The 18,768-nt window shown below is 41.9% G+C and overlaps 2 protein-coding genes and 1 non-coding gene across 3 annotated transcripts in view; 1 reads left to right on the plus strand and 2 right to left on the minus strand.

Annotated features, from left to right (window-relative positions):
- GRK4 (G protein-coupled receptor kinase 4) overlaps positions 1–13,192 on the minus strand; it is a 136,138-nt gene extending 122,946 nt beyond the window's left edge. The window contains exon 1 of the mRNA XM_043972583.1: positions 13,076–13,192. Within this exon, the coding sequence (XP_043828518.1) occupies positions 13,076–13,127 (52 nt within the window). The 5' untranslated portion in view covers positions 13,128–13,192. The remainder of the gene's footprint in view (positions 1–13,075) is intronic.
- On the minus strand, positions 7,039–7,146 carry LOC122733060. Its single transcript, XR_006353669.1, has one exon. It is a non-coding gene; the product is annotated as a U6 spliceosomal RNA (small nuclear RNA).
- Positions 13,193–13,946: 754 nt separating the features above from the next.
- The window catches only part of NOP14 (NOP14 nucleolar protein), a 56,803-nt gene continuing 51,981 nt past the window's right edge, over positions 13,947–18,768 (plus strand). The window contains exon 1 of the mRNA XM_043971295.1: positions 13,947–14,334. Within this exon, the coding sequence (XP_043827230.1) occupies positions 14,155–14,334 (180 nt within the window). The 5' untranslated portion in view covers positions 13,947–14,154. The remainder of the gene's footprint in view (positions 14,335–18,768) is intronic.

The raw sequence follows: 18,768 nt of genomic DNA on the forward strand, positions 1-18,768 counted from the left end.
GTATACTAAGTAAAAAAAAGGTATTATTTGAAATTGTTGCATAATTATATATTATATTCTGAGTCAAGATGTATTCACATTTTTTGCAATCATTTATTATCCTCAATTTTTAAATCTATATGAGACTTGGATTATGGGAACTTATCATTTAAGACATTAATTGCCTTTATTCTGAGTTATCAGATGCCAGTTGGCCAAGATGCCATCCAATCACAAGCCTGGCATACTGTATGGGCAGTACATATTGCTCAAGTGTGGGAATGCTCATATCCCATCATTTCTCTGTTCTTTTATGGTAACCCCCATAATTATCTCAGGTGTCATGATAAATACAGTGTTGAATTTGGCCTTGACACCTGTTACCAATTATATTAGATTTTAAAATTTCTCATAATGGCATGAGGATAATTAGGCAGATGATGCAAAAAGTGATGAAACAAAGATAAAAATTATTTTTATTAATTAATATTGCAGCAATTGTCTTCTCAATTACCCTCCATAAGGGGGGGACTATAGTAATATTATAATTTTAAAGAATGGTTCAATTTTTGTTTTATTATATGTTTCATGTGTAACAACTAAGATTCTGAATTCCCTTAGACATGTTTTTGAGAACTTTCATTGTTTGATTTGATTATTGACAAAGCTATTTTAAAGTTGTGTTAAGCTCAATTTTGTAGGAAATTTTCCTGGCTGATTACCAGCATCCACACATCAACCCCTGAAAAGACTTCCATTCCACGACTACACCTAGAGGACATCTGAGAAAAGACTTTCAGAGACTTTAAATGAACAGTTTTGATTTGTTGTTTTTGTTGTTTTTTTTCTCTTTCTGTTATAATATACACCATCTGTAACATGTATTCTCTGCAGAGGCCCTCCCTTTGCAAGACTAATGTCAAAGCGTCGGTTCATGAGGACAAAAAAAAAATCGCCCCTCTGGACAAAACTTTCCTCTCTTCCTTTTCTATATTGTTGTTCACATATTATTAGTTAGCAATAGTTATTATATTCTTTTTACTGTTCCGTCAAGGAAACATTTTGTTTCTTGAGGAACAACAGGGGGGACTGTAACGATTGGAATAACGCCACCTGCTGGATACTTACTGTAGAAGAGTTCTGCCCATGAAGGGAAGGTCTTTGAGGGCAAGACCAGGAGTCAGGAAGTGACGCGGACTAGTGGGAGGAGGAAGGAAGAGACTGGCGCTCAGTCTCGCTCTCTTTCCTCTGGACTCTGGCGGAGAAGGGAGCTAGAAATGTGCTCTCCCTTTAATAGATAGGAATCTAGGCCTTTTTCTCTCTCTTTACCAAATTCTTATTCTCCTTAATAAATGCTTAAAAGTCTAACTCTTGCTAAAGCTTATAATTTATTGGCGACCACTCATTAGATATTTTAGACAGTTTAGCTAGAATTTTAACCCTTAACAATATATATATATATATAAAACCTATATCAGATCACCTGCTGTCTAGGGGAGGAGGAAGGGAGGGGAGGGAGGGAAAAAAAACCTGAAATTGGAAAGCCTGTATAAACAAAAGGTGAGAACTATCTCTACATGTAACAGGAAAAAAATAAAATACTTTATTAATTAAAAAAAATTAAGGGACAGCTAGGTGGCGCAGTGGATAGAGCACCAGCCCTGGAGTCAGGAGTACCTGAGTTCAAATCCGGCCTCAGATACTTAATGTTTACTAGCTGTGTGACCCTGGGCAAGTCACTTAACCCCAATTGCCTCACTAAAAAAAAAAAATTTAAAAACAACAACAAAAAAAGAAAAGGGGACAGAGTTATGAGGGGGAATAACAAATTTGGAGAGAATGAAAGTAAGCCCCCCCAAAGAAGAAAAAATGTTAATAAAACATTAAAAAAAGAGAGAGCAGACATACAGAAGGGAACATGAATAAGCAAAGTACTTGAGTGTTAAATTAAATGTTTACTTTTAAAAAGGCTATACAAAATAAGCAATCCTCTTAATCAGTTATCTGTATACGAAAATATTAATGTTGGTTAAATTCAGAATAAAAAATTTAAACAAAAATAGTATGAAAATATGAATCATGAACTCATATTAGTCAAATCTCTATGCCACAGCTTTAATAGTATACAAAAAAGAAGTCTCATTCACCACGAAAAATTTTTATTCATTTCCTAGGATACCCAGAAGTTTCCTTTTACAAATATGGTCAGTTCTTCATCTTCCTCAATCAATAAATAAGTACTTGATGAAGTGTACTTAATAAGCCCCAATTATTATTCTAGGCACAGCATTAGTCAGTGGGGACCACAAATACAAAAATGAAATAGTTCCTTTACCTCAAGAAACCTACATTCTCATACCCATTGTTTGCTCTATTAAAGCTCAATTAGGGGACAGCTAGGTGGCGTAGTAGATAAAGCACTGGCCCTGGATTCAGGAGTACCTGAGTTCAAATCCGGCCTCAGACACTTGACACTTACTAGCTGTGTGACCCTGGGCAAGTTGCTTAACCCTCATCACCTTGCAAAAAACAAACAAAAAACAAAACAAAACAAAACAAAAAAAAGCTCAATTAACTGAAATTCTTAAAAATAAAATATTTGGTTAAATGACTACATAGAATAAAATATTATACTGATGTTTATTAATTCAATATTCAATATTTCCTAACCATGTTTATTCCACAGCACCCTTGTAAATTTCTCAATGTGTTCAAGCTCAGCTGGAATGATTTTGAGGAGGAGAAGGATCATAGGCTCACAGAATTCAAGCCTTAAAGTCATATAGTCCAACAACTCTCTCAGTTTGCAGATGAGGAAACTGGGGCACAAAGAGATTAAGTGTGGTTCAAAGCCACACAAATAAGAAATAAAAGGCAGGATTTGAACTTCAATGAATAGAAGTGGACAACACTATGTCCATTGTAAAGAATTAATTGTTATTTGAGGTTTACCATGAAGAAAAAGTTTTTGGAAACACAGAATGATGTAGGCTCAAGGCTATCACAAGAAAAGGGGGAAAGTGTTGATGGGATAAGGCTACATAGATTTTCCTACCATACAAATTCCAGAGAATTTTTATTCAAAGCATGGAAAGAAAGATATGAATTCAAAGGAAAATATTTTGGAATGGGGAATAAAAAGGACAAAATTGGCCCTAGTTGGCAATGTTTACAAAGGAGAGGCTGTAAGCACTTCATTCTAAAGACCTTACTTGGGTTTTTTAAAAATGTTATAGTGTATCTAGAAAATAGCAGAGGGCACTGTGTTAACTCATCTTTCATCTATTATATCTTCATAGGAGTTAAAATTTAGAAACAAAACAAGTCCAATAGAAACCAACAATGTAACATGACAGTCCAAACAGCTTATGCAATTTTGTACTGGACTATTAAGCTATTATATACAAAAACCCTACTGTACCATATAAACAATAGCAAAGATGATGACAACCATGATTAATAAAAAGAAGAACAAGGTCTACAAACTCCCCTTGTATTATCTTGGTCAAACCATATATGGAGAATGTTATTTAGTTCATAATGTTTTAGAAAGGACAACAATAAACTGGAACATGTTCAAAGGAAGACTATTTAGGATGGTAAAGGAATGGATGGGAGGAAACTGCTTATGAGGACAGGTTGAAGGAACTGAAAGTCTTTAACCAATACAAGAGATGACTCAGGGAGGAGGATATGACAGCTTTCATCAAACAATTTAAAGGGCTATCATAGAAGTATTAGATTTGGTTGGCATGAGAGTCAGAATGAAAAGCAAAAGGTCAAAGTTTCAGAGAAACAGATTTTGGTTCCACATGAAAAAATACTTCCTAACAATTAGAATTGTTTCAAAGTAAAAAGAACTGCCTCATAAGGTGATGAGTTTCCTGTCCCTGGAAGTGTTCAAATGGGTGATCATTTGTTAGACTCAATGACCTCTGAGGTCCCTTCCAGTTCTGAGGTACTATCATTCTACAGACTATGAGGATAGGTTAAAAAAAAAAAAGTAGATAAAAATCTCTTTCTTTGAGTAATATCTCTGAAGCAGAAACATTTGCAGCACTAAGGAAACTAACCCTAAAGAACCTAAAGTAATAGTAAGCTCACATTAACTTTTCCCTTTCTATTTAGCACTATATCATTTCAATAGCTCTCAGGGATATGTCAAAATCCCAAGGCTGCTCTTCCAGGAAATCAATTACTTTTCTTAAAATTACAATGCAAAGAGAAGTAACCCTTTGAGGATATCAGGATTATAGTTCCCAAATCATTCAACAAAAACCACAATCCCCAAATCCTATTACATTTCTTCAGTGTAATTTTGATGATACAACCTCTGCCTCCTTGTTTCTTGGAAGTCATCCTTTTCTCTCCACATCATCCTTCTGTTAAAGATTGCTTCCAAAGCTCTCTCTTGTTTAATAGCTAATAACTAGCATTTACAAGAGGCCTTTAACATTTGCAAAGTAATTTACATAGATTATCTCATTTGGTCCTCACACTGTCCTGTGAAGTAGGTGCTATTGTTATCCCCATTTTACAGATAAGGAAACTGAGGCACAGAGCGGCTAAGTGACTCTCCCAGGGTCACATAGCTAAAGAGTCTGAGGCAGAATCTGAACAGAGGTCTTCCAAGTTTAGCTCTCTAAACACTGAAGGTCTATCAGACATTTAAAACCCTTTACAATGATTCCAGATTCTCTCTCCATATTGATTTCACATTATTCCCCCTCATACAACCACCATGCTAGACAATGGGCTACTTACTATCACACATTCCTGACAACCTATCTCCTACCTCCATGTCTTTACACAGGTACATTTTATTTACTTTTCATTTAGAGTTTCACATACCTAAAATGTTTTTACTCCTCACCCCTGCCTCTTCAAATCCCAAGTTCCTTTCAAGGCTCGTGAAAAGGGCTGCATCATATACCAGGCAGGCCGTGTTTCCTGTCCCTCCTGGGTTTCCTTGGTGCACATGGACTTAATTAGATACATATTTCCCCCAGAAGAATGTAAGCTCTTTGAAGCAGAAACTGCTTCATTTTGGGTCTTTATCTTCCTCAAACCCAGCATAGGGCTTGGCACATTAGGCAAGGGATTGGACCTCTCATGTCATCAACAGAGGAAAATCCTGGATAAGAGAACTCATGCAGGATGCTCCTTAGAGTCTCAGAGCCTGGTCCCAGGTACCAACACCTGAAATGATTAGCCCCAGGCTCTCAGAAGTGGGACTTGAATCTAGGTCTTCCTAGCTCCAAGGCTAGTTCTCCATCCACTACACCAGATTGCAGGATATGTAATGGGATCTTTTAAAATGCTGATTGAACTGAGTTGGAAATGAATGAGGGGCAGCTAGGTGGCACAGTGGATAGAGAACTGGCCCTGGATTCAGGAGGTCCTGAGTTCAAATCTGGCCTCAGACACTTGACACTTACTAGCTGTGTGACCCTGGGCAAGTCATTTAACCTCAATTGCCCCACCAAAAAAAAAAAAAAAAAGAAAAGGAAATGAATGAGAATCATGGCAAAATTATCACATACTAATACTATGGAGGGTGGGGATGGTGACAGTGGTAGATTTTTTTTTAAAGAATAGGAGAAAGCGTATTAGCCCTCAGGGAATTTATAATCTACCTAGAAGATAAAACAAGTAAACCTGAAACAAACAAAATATAAATGTCTTTTATCTCCCCAGTATCCAGTGGTATTTGACACAAAGGGTTAGGACCAGACTGGTGATTTCATCAGTATGTGGAAATCCTGGATAAGGAAACTCCCTTTATTAATGCAGGTCAGCATATTCTTTGCAATTTCTAATCTTCAAGACTTGCCTAAAGCACTGAGAGATTAGTCACTTGCCCAGGATTACACAGCCAGTAAGTGCAAAGGTGGGAGTTAAATAGAGGTCTTCTAGACTCAAAGGCCCACTCTCTATCACTACACCACACAGCCAGGTACATTAAAGATACTTAGAAAAACTTACTGAAATGAAATGTACATCATGTTATCATTATGTACCTAACACTGAGTTGGGGGAGAGGAGGAAGGAGGATTTTTTTTTTAAGAAAAAGTAAACCACATAGTGTTGACTTTCAGGGACTTAATCTACCTGGAGAGTGTAACGATTGGAATGACGCCACCTGCTGGATACTTACTGTAGAAGAGTTCTGCCCATGAAGCAAAGGTCTTTGAGGGCAAGACCAGGCTTCAGGAAGTGACGCGGACTAGTGGGAGGAGGAAGGAAGAGACTGGCGCTCAGGCTCGCTCTTCTTTCCTCTGGACTCTGGTGGAGAAGGGAGCTAGAAATGCGCTCTCCCTTTAATAGATAGGAATCTAGGCCTTTCTCTCTCTCTTTACCAAATTCTTATTCTCCTTAATAAATGCTTAAAAGTCTAACTCTTGCTAAAGCTTATAATTTATTGGCGACCACTCATTAGATATTTTAGACAGTTTAGCTAGAATTTTAGCCCTTAACAGATGGCTGACCACGAAGGTCCCTTTTAGCACCGTCCTAGGGGGCTTGTAAGGATCAAATAAGAGGACAGGCAAATGACTTAGTAACCATAAAGTACTGTGTTAAAGAGCTATTCTTGTGATTCTCAGACAATACAAGAACTCAATAAAGTTTCTTGTTGGATGTCTAATCAGACATCTCATTATTAAAATCAGTATCTTAGGCTTGAAATCCTCCTTATTATATCAGTAGTAGGTAGTATGATAAATACCCTCTATTCATACGGCTCTCTAGTTTGCATAGTGCTTTCCTCACACCTTGGGAAGTAGCTGAGCCTCCTAAGAGTAGGTCTCCTTTCCCCACCTAGGGCATCTATTGAAACAGATGTTCAAAAGTGCTTGAGTGACCCAGCAGAGTCTATAAAGGCCTCACTACCATCAACTGGGAAAAGATAAGAGTAGCAACAATAATGAAGTTAACCCTATAAAACCCAACGTACAAAAACAAAAAAACCCGAAACCCAATGTATCAGCAATTCTTAACCTTTTTTTAATGAGCCCTATGGCAGTCTAGTGAAGTCCATGGACCTCTTTTTTTTTTTTTTTAAATATGGAAAGCTTCAGGAATTTGCGTGTCATCCTTGCACAGGGGCCATGCTAATCTTCTCTGTTATCAGTCCAATTTTAGTATATGTGCTGCCGAAGCGAGCACCATGGACCTCTTTTAAATGCACAAAATAAAATAAGTTGTATAAAGGAAACCAATTATTTAGAAAAACAATTATCAAAATATTTTTAAAAGTTCACTGACCTTAAGTTGAGAACTTGGGGCTATACAGACCAGTGTTGAATACTTTTTGACTTGAAATTCGTTAATAGAACACATAAATATTGGTCTGGGGAAGGTGGGATAAGGAGTAAATGGTGGAAATTTTAGAGCAAACTAGATGTCCCTGTGGATATCTTAAACTCAACATGTACAAATCTGAAATCATTATCTTTTCCCACAAATCTTATCTCCTGTTCCTTAACTTCTCTGTTACTGCCAAGGATACCCATTAGCCTCCCAGTCAGTCACCCAGGGCTTACAGCATCGGCATTGTCTCTCCTCCAGCTCTAATCCATAGGCTATCAAAGGGATCTTTCTAAATGTCTAACTCTTTAACTTCCGAAACCTCTGATCATGTCACACACACCCCCCCCCCAGTCAATAAGACTCATTGAGTCCCTATGGCCTCCAGGAAAGCCTTTATAACTTGGTCCCTCCCTGCTTCTCCCGATCTTCTCTTTACAGCCTACCCTCACACACTCTTCTCTCTACAGCCTACCCTCAGACACACCGGCTTCCTTGCTGCTGCTCACAGCAGACGCCCACACCTCCCTGTGCTGGGTGTTTTCACTGGGCTCTCCTCTCTTCCTGGACTTCCCTACCTTCTCTTTGCCTCCTGGCTTCCCTCCAGGCTCGTCTAACATCCCATCTTCTGCAAGAAGTCTTGCCTGATCACCCCCTCAATGGTGGTGCCTTCCCTCAGAGATGATCTGTAACTGACCTGTCATATAACCCTGCTTGTACATATTTTGTATGGTGTTTTCCCCATTAGATGGGGAGCTACTTGAGGGGAGGGACTTTGCTTTTCTTTTTATCTCCAATGTTTAGTGTATAAGAGGCTCTTAATAAATGCTTGCTGACTTCACTATTTCAATCTGTAGCTATGAGTAAGAAATATTTAAAAACAATTGTATACTGAATATTTTCTCTCATTTAATACGGATTTTTTGCCAATTTAATTAACATGTATTAAGCCCCTTAAACATGCTTAAACATCTGCCTGCTTCTTTGCACTCACCTAGCCATCACTCTAATTCAAAGCCCTCATCACCTCTTACCTGAACTATTGCACCAGCCTCCCAATTGCTTTCCTTGTCTCAAGACTCTCCAATTCATCTATCAAAGTGATTTTCCCCAAACTAGGTCTAACTGTGTTACTCCTCTGCTCACTAAGCTCCAGCAGCTCTGGCATCAGGGTCAAATAGAAACTTCACTATTTAGCTTAAGGCATTAAGAGCCTCTTACAACCAGGCTCTAGCTGGTCTTTCCAGGCTTTCTGAATATTAGCCCACTTTCTACAATCTACAATCCAGTCAAACTGGCTTTTCTCCTGTTCCTCACACAGGGAGGGCATTAACTTTTCTTCCATAGCCACTCCTTCACTTCCATCTCTAGCTTCCTTCAAATCTTAGCTTAAGTACCAAGTCCTCCATTAGATGCTTCCTGGTTCTCCTCATCTGCCAGCACAAGCCGGACCTTCCAAATTACCCTGTATTTACACATGTGTATGCTACAGAAAGCTCACTGATGGAGAGAGTCTATTCATTCTTTTATAAATGTTTGTCCTTTAGTACCTAGCACAGGGCTTGGCACATAGTCCATGCTTAATAAATGTTGCCTGACTAGCGGTTCTAGGGCACAAAGGCCAAAAAAAGAAACAAAAAGTACTAGTTCTCAAGAAACTTACAACCTAAAGAGGTTCCAGGGGATTCCTTAAGGCACATGAAGATGAACACCCTCATATATTAGGTGAAACATCTGAGTTCTCTGGCAAGTGAGCACAGTGATAGTTTGGTCAACACTATTATGAAGAACACTGCGTTTTAAACAAGTGAGATTCTTTACTTTACTTTTATCATTTCCAGCCTTACTTAAAATCAGTTTTCCTATTTAAAAAAAACAGAAATAACCTTTTCCATCTAGCTACCTCACAAATGTTTTGAAGACTCTGCACTTTGAACTCTGGCTTAGGGGATAGTGAGCTGACCCTGGGGTCAAGAAGGCCTGGACTGAAGTCGAGTCAGCCACATACCGGAGCTCTGAACAAGTCACTTCATTCTGCCACCTCTCTGATGAGGCCCTTGTCCCCTCATGTCTAGACTGTTCCAGGAGCCTGCTTGGTTGGTCTTCCTGCCCTAAGTCTCTAGTCTCATCCACCCTGGTCCATTCAGCTGCCAAAGTGGTATTCCTAACACGCAGGTCTATATCATCCCGTACTCAAACTCCAGTGGCGTCCTCTCATCTCCAGGATCAAATACAAAATCCTGTTAGGCATTCCAAGCCCTTCATAAACTAGCCCCAGTTTCCTTGCTTTTCTTACACTGTATAATCTCTACCGCCTCATAGTCATCAATTCTGTGGCTTCCTTTCTGTTCCCTGAACAAAACACTCACTCTTTTAGTTTTGGGCATTTTCTCTGGCTCTCCCCCAGTGCTTGCATCTTGGCTTCCTTCAAGTCCCAGCTAAAATCCCAGCCTTTTCCCATCCCTCTTTTTTTGGCAGGGGCAATGAGGGTTAAGTGACTTGCCCAGGGTCACACAGTTAGTAAGTGTCAAATGTCTGAGGCCAGATTTTAATTCAGGTCCTCTTGAATCCAGGGCCGGTGCTTTATCCACTGTGCCACCTAGCTGCCCACTCCCATTCCTCTTAATTCTAGATCCTTCCCTCCATCATTAATTTACTACTTATCCTATATGCAGTTTGTATGAATATAGTTGTTTGCATGTTGTCTCCCCATGATTGCAAACTCCTTCAGTGCAGACTGTTTTCTGCCTTTCTTTGTATGCCCTGAAACTTAGTACACCGTGTGGTGCACAGCAAGCACTTAATAAATGCATATTCCCTGACTACCCTAACTCTTTGTGTCCCCAGGCAACTTATTAAGATTTGCATGGTGGGGCCAACAGCTAACTGCAAAGGTAGAACTAGAGGGGCAGCTAGGTGGCACAGTGGATAGAGCATTGGCCCTGGAGTCAGGAATACCTGAGTTCAAATCTGGCCTCAGACACTTAACACTTACTAGCTGTGTGACCCTGGGCAAGTACTTAACCCCAATTGCCTCACTTTAAAAAAAAAGTAGAACTAGTTTCCTCATGGGAACTTCCCTGCCAATTAAGTTACAGGTCAGGATCCCTCCTCACCACTCTGCCCGAAAAGCACCAAGAACAGTCAAACTCTTTCTAAAGTGCAGGTCTGAACTCGTTCACCTTACTCAGTAAACTTCAGTGGCTCCCTATTACCTCTAATAAAATTAAAAACGGTTCAGCACTTAAAACTCTTTACAACCTGACCCCAATTTCGGAACCTAGTTTCCTTCAAGTCTCACCTCAAGCTCAGTATTCTACATGAAGCCCTTCCTACTGCCCATAGCCTACCATAGCCCCACAGCTAATGCCTTGCCCCACAACATCACCTGATCACCATGCATCCAGGCTAGACCCTAAGCTTGAGGTCAAGGATGGTTTAACAGTTGCCTTTGTATCCCTAGTACCTAGCACAGTGCCTGGCATTTTTAGTAGGTGCTTAAAGAATACCTATAGATTAATTATATTGGGTTTAGTAATCACTGACTTTTCAATTAAAAATGTGCACACTTTGTACCATTCCTATGCACTAATGTTATTTCAGGAATCACCGTACATTTGCAGTCCAGTATTCAGTCCTTTTATCAAGGTCTCTGAATGACAAATTTATTGATACAGTTCATAACTGAAGCTCTTCCCAAAAGCCTCTCAGGGGATAAAAGCATTAAGCTTTCATAAAGAAGGAAAAAGGATGAAAAATGAGATTTACTTAAAATATTTGTGCTCCAAATCTTCCTTACAATTTTATACAGTTTTCTCTTTGATAGGGTCAATTATTGATGCTGTCTAGCATGACATCAACAGAAACACCATTTTCCTGGCCTCAATGGTTTTGACCAATGTGCCAAAAGCCCAAATCAATTGTATAATTCAAATATCCTTTTAGGTTCTCTACAAGCATGTCCTGTTGATAATGAATCCAGAGTCTATTAACATTTGTTAAAGAAAACAAAAACAAAGCAGTAGTATTATGACTCAAAGGAAATGAGCAGAAAATGCTAACTTGGTAAAAGTAAAGAGGTATGGGAAATAAATGTGGCAGAGATTAGAACTCTATATCTGATTATAATGAGAGGGAGAAAACATACTTTATTTAGTGGTAGGACTACTACAGTAAGTTTCCCAAACCAGACAGTTTGACCAAATGCTGGTTTAATATTGATCCACATGTGAATTATTACTAACTTGTTTTGTAACACAACTAAATGGTTTTGGCAGAATTACTGCCCAAAAAAGCTATTAAAATTAAAAAGCTAATTTAAAAATACCAGGTTGTTCCCCATGCCTTGAATGTACCCACCCCTTTGCCTCCCTTTCTCAGAATCCCTAATTTCCTTCCAGCCTAATAAATTCAAGGGCCATCTTCTACACTAGGCCATTCTTGATTCCCTCAGTGGTTAATGCCTTCTCCCCCAAGTCACCTATTTTGCATATACCCATACATACATGTATATGTAGTCTTTCTCTTCTATGTGGTAAGCTCCTGTTTTCACTTTTATCTTTGCAATCCCAATGCCTATGTGCCTGGCTCACTGCAGGCACCGAATAAATGCTTGTGAATTGAACATAGATCTAGTATAATTGCCCAGGGTAGTTTCCAAAGCCATTTTCTTGGACTTTTAAAGGCTACCACAAATTAAACAAATGACTTTAACTGATTAGCCTTGAGAGATTATATAGATCTGACTTCTCTCCCTTCCCAACAGGTTATTATGTACAATCCAAACAGGTCACTGCTCACTTGAGCAGTGAGACTCTAGATAAGAGGAGTGCTCAGAGTTCTAAGAAACACTGTGCTTGTATTTGTCATTTGATTTTAAGCAGAGTAGGAACAGGATAAGGAGCAAGAGATAGTAAGTCCTTCCTTACACAGTGGTTAAAACAAACACTCCTTGGCCAGTCTGGAGTTCCGGGAGAATTTAATCTAGTATTCATAGTTTCTAATAAGGCCTGAAAGAATGGGTCGTGAGGTGCCTAGAGAAGGAGAATAATAGTAGGGAGGGGAGAGGAAGGGGGGCAGGGAGACCACAGGGAAGGGGGAGAGGAGGGAGATAGAAGTGGAGGAAGGGTGAGTGAGGAGGGAAGGGAGATCGGGGAGAAGAGAAGAGAAGAGGTGAAGACTGAAGGGAGGGTGTGGGGAGAGAAGAGGGGGAGAGAAGGTGGAGAGAAAAGAGCAGAATAAGGCAATAGATTGGGAGTGTGAGAGCGGGAAGAGAGAAGGGAAGGGGGAAAAATGGAAGAAAAACTGCGGGACCGAGGAAAGAAGGAGAAGTAGGAAGAGAAGAGAGGGACCGAGGAGGGAAGAAGGGAAAAACGGAAAAAAGAGGGGGAGAGGAGTGGGAGAGAAAAGGAGAACGGGGAGAAAGGGGAAAAGGAGGGGGAGAGGGAAAAGAACAGGGGGAAAAAGGGAGAGAAGAGGGTGACGGGGAAAGAGGGAGAGAGGGAAGAGAGCAGGAGGAGAGGGGGAGGAAGGGGAGAAAGAAGAGAGGAGGGAGAGAACGGGAAGGGGAGAGTTCAGGAGAGGGGAGAAAGGGAGAAAGAAGAGGGAGGAAAGAAAAGGGGGTGCAGGGAGCGAACAGGGGAGCGAGGGCAGGAAGGGAGCGGGGAAGGAGCGCTTGGGTGCGGGCGTCCGGGGCAGAGCCCCGGGAGCAGCCGGCCGGGAGCACCTGGGAGCAGCGGGCACACCTGGGCGCCTCGCCCGCCCTCCGCCCGCCCGCAGCCGCCCTTACCTTCCCGGGCTTTGAGCAGCACCGTGTTGGCCACGATGTTCTCAATCTCCATGATCAGCCGCTGCCTCCACCGCCGCCGCCGCTGGGGAGGAGCTGTAGCCTCCGAGGCGCATCTCTCTCCCGGTACCGGCGCCAGTCCCGGAGCGAGGCACTCCCACCGCGACCCCGGGGAGACGCGTCTCCGCCGCCGCCTCGGCGGTCGGCCCCTCAGCAGTCGCTGTTGCTGCCGCCGCCGCCCCCGGCCCGCCCCCGGCGCTAGGGGGTGTGTGTGTGGGAAGACCGGTCCCTGCCGCTGCCGCCCGCGGGCAGGAGCGGGGGGACTGCCGCCGTCGCCCGGCCGAGCTCGGTGGATGCGGGTCACGGGTTTCTCGCCTTCGCGGCTGCTAATGCTGCGGCCGCCGACTCCCGGGCTCTTCTTAGCCCCATAGTACGAGCCAAACCCGCTCCCGGGCCCGGTCAAGTCCCGAATGCCCGTCCCATGGTGGCCGCCTCCTCCTTTCCCCTCCCCGGGGAGGGGCTCAGGAGGCTGAGGCACCGCCTCCTCCGCCCTGCGGTCTCGTAGGCCCTCCCCGCCTCCGTTACCCCTCCACAGCTCCTCCTCCGCCAGCGTCCAAAGGCTTCCCTCCGCTAGGGGGACCCCGACCGCTGGTCCCGCCCACCCGGAGGGCGGCCGATGGGGCGGCACGCGCGCGCTGAAGACTACAACTCCTCGAGGGCTATACGATGGGCTGGAATAAGGAGAATCAAGGGGGAGTGGAAAGGAAGTAGATTTCTGGGCCTTCTGGGAGTTGTGGTCCCAAAGAAAGACCGCCGCTGAGACCGACTCGACTCAAGGTTTGCATGCTGGGATATGTAGTCCCCAGATAGGCTTAGCACTCGACCTGATTAGCTCCGAGCCTTTGCGAGATCTGGGAGAGGAAGGTTCAGTTGTCGCGAGAGTGAGTCGTCAGTCGTCTGGCGGCGTGGCTGTGCACGTTGTTGCCCCGCTACCGGTCAGTCCCAGCTCCTTTCTCAGTTGCCGGGGTATCGCTGAGGCCGTGGGCTCATCGGGTCACTCGTAGGAAGGCTGTGCGTGCGCCATGGGCAAAGCCAGGGGCAAGGCCCTGGGGAGCCAGGCCGGGGGCCGGAAGGCCAAGCCCCCCGCCAAACCCAACCCCTTCGAGGTGAAGATCAACCGGCAGAAGTTCCAGATCCTGGGAAGGAAAACGCGCCACGACGTGGGCCTGCCGGGGATATCCAGAGCCAAGGCCATCAAAAAGGTGAGGGCCCTGGCCGGGACGCCCAGAGATGGGACGCCAAGCCTCTTCGGGACTCAGTTTGCCTATGTGCAAAAGGGCAGGGCTCCGTGGGACTTCGAGTTGGGAGGGAGGGACCTTTCCAGCTCCTCGACGCTTGATAGCATCGTTAATAACCTCGGGGCCCCCCATTCCTCCTCGAGCCCAGGGCGCTCCACAGTCATCCCATAGCAAGAAGAGTCCTAAGGACGCCTGGCTTGACTCTGGGTCAAGCCTTTCTGTTCTCATTTTTTCAGTCGGATCTCGGGCAAAAAGGGGTTGCTAGTGGAAAAAGTTTAAGAAGCCCTGGTTTAGAAAACTAAGAGGTTAAGTGACTGCCCAGGGTCACACAGAATCTGAGGTACGAGGGGGTCATTCTTCAGATTATACAGAGAGGCCTGACATCTTAAAGGGCACTCTTCCCTCTGGCCATAATTTATCCAGAGTTGTCACACCTAACCAATTGATCACAGCTCAGCAAACATTTATTTAAGGATCGGCTGTGTGGGGTTTAATGTGCTGAGGCTTTAGGTATAAGAAAAATGAAATCTTCCCTGGGAGGTAGCTGTGATACAATTGGAAACAGCTCTGAGATGGGAGGCTTGGCTCTGCCTAAACTATGTGGATTAAGGTGAAACCTTTCTCAGCCTCAGCATCAGTCTTTTCAGTGAAAATGCCAGTACCTACATGATCTATCTCATGGGGTTGTTCAGAGGATCAAATAAGATAGTAGGTGTAAAGCCTTTTGCAAACTCTAAAATGTATTGTGTGTAGCCTGTTGTTATTGGAAGGGAGAATGAAGATAGGTAAACAACTGACTAGAATGTATCTTAAAATGACCAAGGGAATAGGGGGAGACAATAATCTGGATGATTCAAGGAGGGAGAAGAATTACTTCTAGCTGTTGGAATCAAGGAAAGGATGCTAACTTTACCTCCCTATTCCTTTGGATGGTATTCTTAATTCTTTAAAAGCCGTTTCTTGTGGATATAACAGTAATAGTGACCATTAATGTCTACATAGCACTTACTGTGTCCCAGGTGTTTAACAATCATTATTTCATTTGATCCTCACAACACTCCTGAGAGGTAGGTGCTATTCTTATCCCCATTTTACAAATGAGAAAACTGAGGCAAACAGGTTGAGTTGCCCAAAGTCGTACAGCTAGTAAGATTTTGAGGCAATATTTGAACTCAGGTCTTCCTGACTCTAGGACCAGTCTGTGCTCTATCTACTGTGCCTCTAGTTAGCTCTCCACTGCTACTTAATAAGCTATATTAATCTCTTTTTGATCCTTCAACTCATTCTCCCCCCATAATTACTATTTCAAATTTTGCCCTCTGTTTTCAAGCCTTCACTTTTATTCTTATCCCCTAAATTCACAGAAGACAACTTCACCTCCTATTCACTAAAATTTCACTTTAGACTGTGAGTTCCATGAGATCAGGCACTGTCTCTTGCTTCCTCAAGCATAGAACTTATGTTACAAAATCCCTGCTCAAAACCCTTCAAAGCTTATTATGGACCAAAGAATACTCAGAGTCCACAGCTAGCATATGTGGGCACAATTTGCACCTGAATTTTGGTTAACTCCAGATCCAACACTCCATAGGCTGGGTAACCTAAGTAAAACACTACCTTTTATTCAGTGTCTCTGCCCCTAGAAGATGCTTCATAAATATGGAATTGAATCGTTGAAGATGGACTCATAGAAGGTGCTGCAGACAGAGCTGATTGCTTTAAAGGAAACAGAACTGTGTGACAGTTGGCCAGAATGGTACATTGTGGCATTTACAACTCTGTTTTGTTGTCAGCTATGCCCCACTTAGATTCGTTGTTGTTCACTTGTTTCAGTTGTTCTTCATGACCCTATTTGGGGTTTTCTTGGCAAAGATACTGCAGAGGTTTGGCATTTCCTTCTCCTGCTCATTTTCCAGATGAGGAAATCCAAACAAACAGGGCTAAGTGACTTGCCCAGGGTCACACACTTAGTAAGTGTCTGAGACAAGACTTGAACTCATGAAGATGAGTCTTCCTGACGCCAGGCCCTAGCACTCTATCCACTATACACCTAGCTGCCCTCAAACTAAGATACTGTATGCAGTAAATAGTATGTACTTGACATGGGACCAAGGCCAACTAATTTCTATTCTTCTTTAATTAACCTCTACCTTTCTTAGTCTTAAAGCCATCAACAAATTTAGAAAAGACCCACTTTGGTAAATAAGAATCAGAACATGGTTTTTATTTACACATTCCCAATAAGATATTTGAAATATCAACATTTGGATGTGTATAAGTGTGTGTGTGTGTGTGTGCGCGCGCGCGCGTGTGCGTGCGCATACATATACACACATATGTATATATTTTCTTGACTGTATATGTGTCTTCAGCTTGCCCATCTCACTAGAGTATAAACTGTTTAAGAGCAGAGATTCTGTACAGCATTCATTACAGTCCTTATAACATCTAATCTAGCATTTTAACTCAATGGACTCTTGGTAAAAATGGAAAATGATTGTGGGTTTTTAGAATGAAAACAGAAATGTGAATAGTGTTTTATTGTTTATTTCCCTAGGCAGGATGATCAAATTATAGTCTTATGCAGATGGACTTTTCTATATCCACAGAACATAGAAAGAAAACTTTTCTCTGTGTCTGAAAAATCTGTTCAGTGGCAATATATATATCCCACTGAACAGATTATTCATATTTGTATATGAATATATATGTGAATGGATTATCCATATTTGTATATGAATATATGTGAACAGATTATTCTTATATGTGAATATATGACCATATAGATATGAACAGATTATTCATATATACATGTATATGAAAGAATGAGCTGGGTTTTTTCAGGTGCAGGGAGCAAAAAAGGTCAAAAAAAATGAAGAGTGGGTTTTTCCTTGGTTTTGGAGGGGCTTAAAGTGCAACTGAGATTGCTTTTATTTGTAACCTGGATTGCTGCAGTTAGACCTTTCTTTGCCTTTTGGGATGCCAACAGCAAATAAGATTAATAAAGACCAGATGGTTTGAGAACTTCATAGCAGTTTGCAAAAATCAGTTGCATAAATCACCATTTTTTGTTATTCCCAGAAGGCTCAGAATTAAATAAAAACTCAATTATGCTTTCAAGGTGCTTCTTTAAGACTAACTAGGTTAGGGGGCAGCTAGGTGGCACAGTGGATAGAGCACCGGCCCTGGATTCAGGAGGACCTGAGTTCAAATCCGGCCTCAGACATTTATCACTTACTAGCTGTGTGACCCTGGGCAAGTCACTTAACCCCAATTGCCTCACTAAAAAAAACCCAACCAAACAAACAAAAAAAGACTAACTAGGTTACAACACATTCCAGTAGCCCGTCCCATACATAGACTATATATATATATATATATATATACACACACACACACACACAAACACAGTGTAAGCGCAAAGTAAGGGTATATACTGGCCACTATAAACACTAGGGCAGTGTGTTGTTGCAGTGGGGTACAGTTGCTAAGGGGTACAGAATTAAGTTATATTCTTCATGGAATTAGTTGAATGGGACAGGAGCAGAGAACACAGAACATTTTAAAATGTATTTTTTATCTGTTATGGGAGATAAAGATTCAAGATTAGAATATAAACCATTGAGGAATAGCCACTAGCTAAACAAAGTCTATCAGCCAGGCTGCGGTATTGAGACTTTTAAAGCTGAATTGGTTAACCTCACTTGTGATTTGATGAAATCAAAGACCATAAACTCAATTCCAAATCATAACATGTTTTGATAGGTCATATTCAGCTTTGAATCAAAGATTCATAGAAGAGGAAGGAATCTTAGCAATCATCTAGTTATTCTTTCTGCCTATGGCCTCCCCATAGGTATCATTGCAGACCAGAAAAGGTCTCATTATCTTCCAGTACTCTGGCTTTGGAATTAGCCTCTTGTCTTGCTTCTATTTCATTAGACTTTCAGCTCAGAAGCTCTTGAATTTATTCCAATCCCTGTATGTTACAGACCTTAAAACAACTTGGTCTTTCCCACCAGAGTTCAATTCCATTCAGTCAGCAACCAATAAGCATTTATTCAGCTACCATCTACTAGGCTGTGGGATACAAATACAAAAAATGTTTAAATCCATACTCAAAGAAGCTTACGTTCTAATGGGGGAAACAAGGATAAGATATATACAACATAACTAAATAAAAACATATGCAAAGTAATTAAATACAAGGTAATTTGGAAAGGAGGGTACTAGTGGTTGGGATCAAGAAAAACTTCCTGCAGAAAATGATGCTTAAGCTGCTTCTTAAAGGAAGGAGAAGGTCTTTGTGAAGCCATAGAAAGGAAGGGGTATATTCAAGGCATGTGGGATAGCCATTGCAAAGGCATGGAAACAGGAGATGAAGTGTCATGGGTGAGA

This window comes from Dromiciops gliroides, chromosome 6 (assembly GCF_019393635.1).
Source record: "Dromiciops gliroides isolate mDroGli1 chromosome 6, mDroGli1.pri, whole genome shotgun sequence".
Lineage (NCBI taxonomy): Eukaryota > Metazoa > Chordata > Mammalia > Microbiotheria > Microbiotheriidae > Dromiciops > Dromiciops gliroides.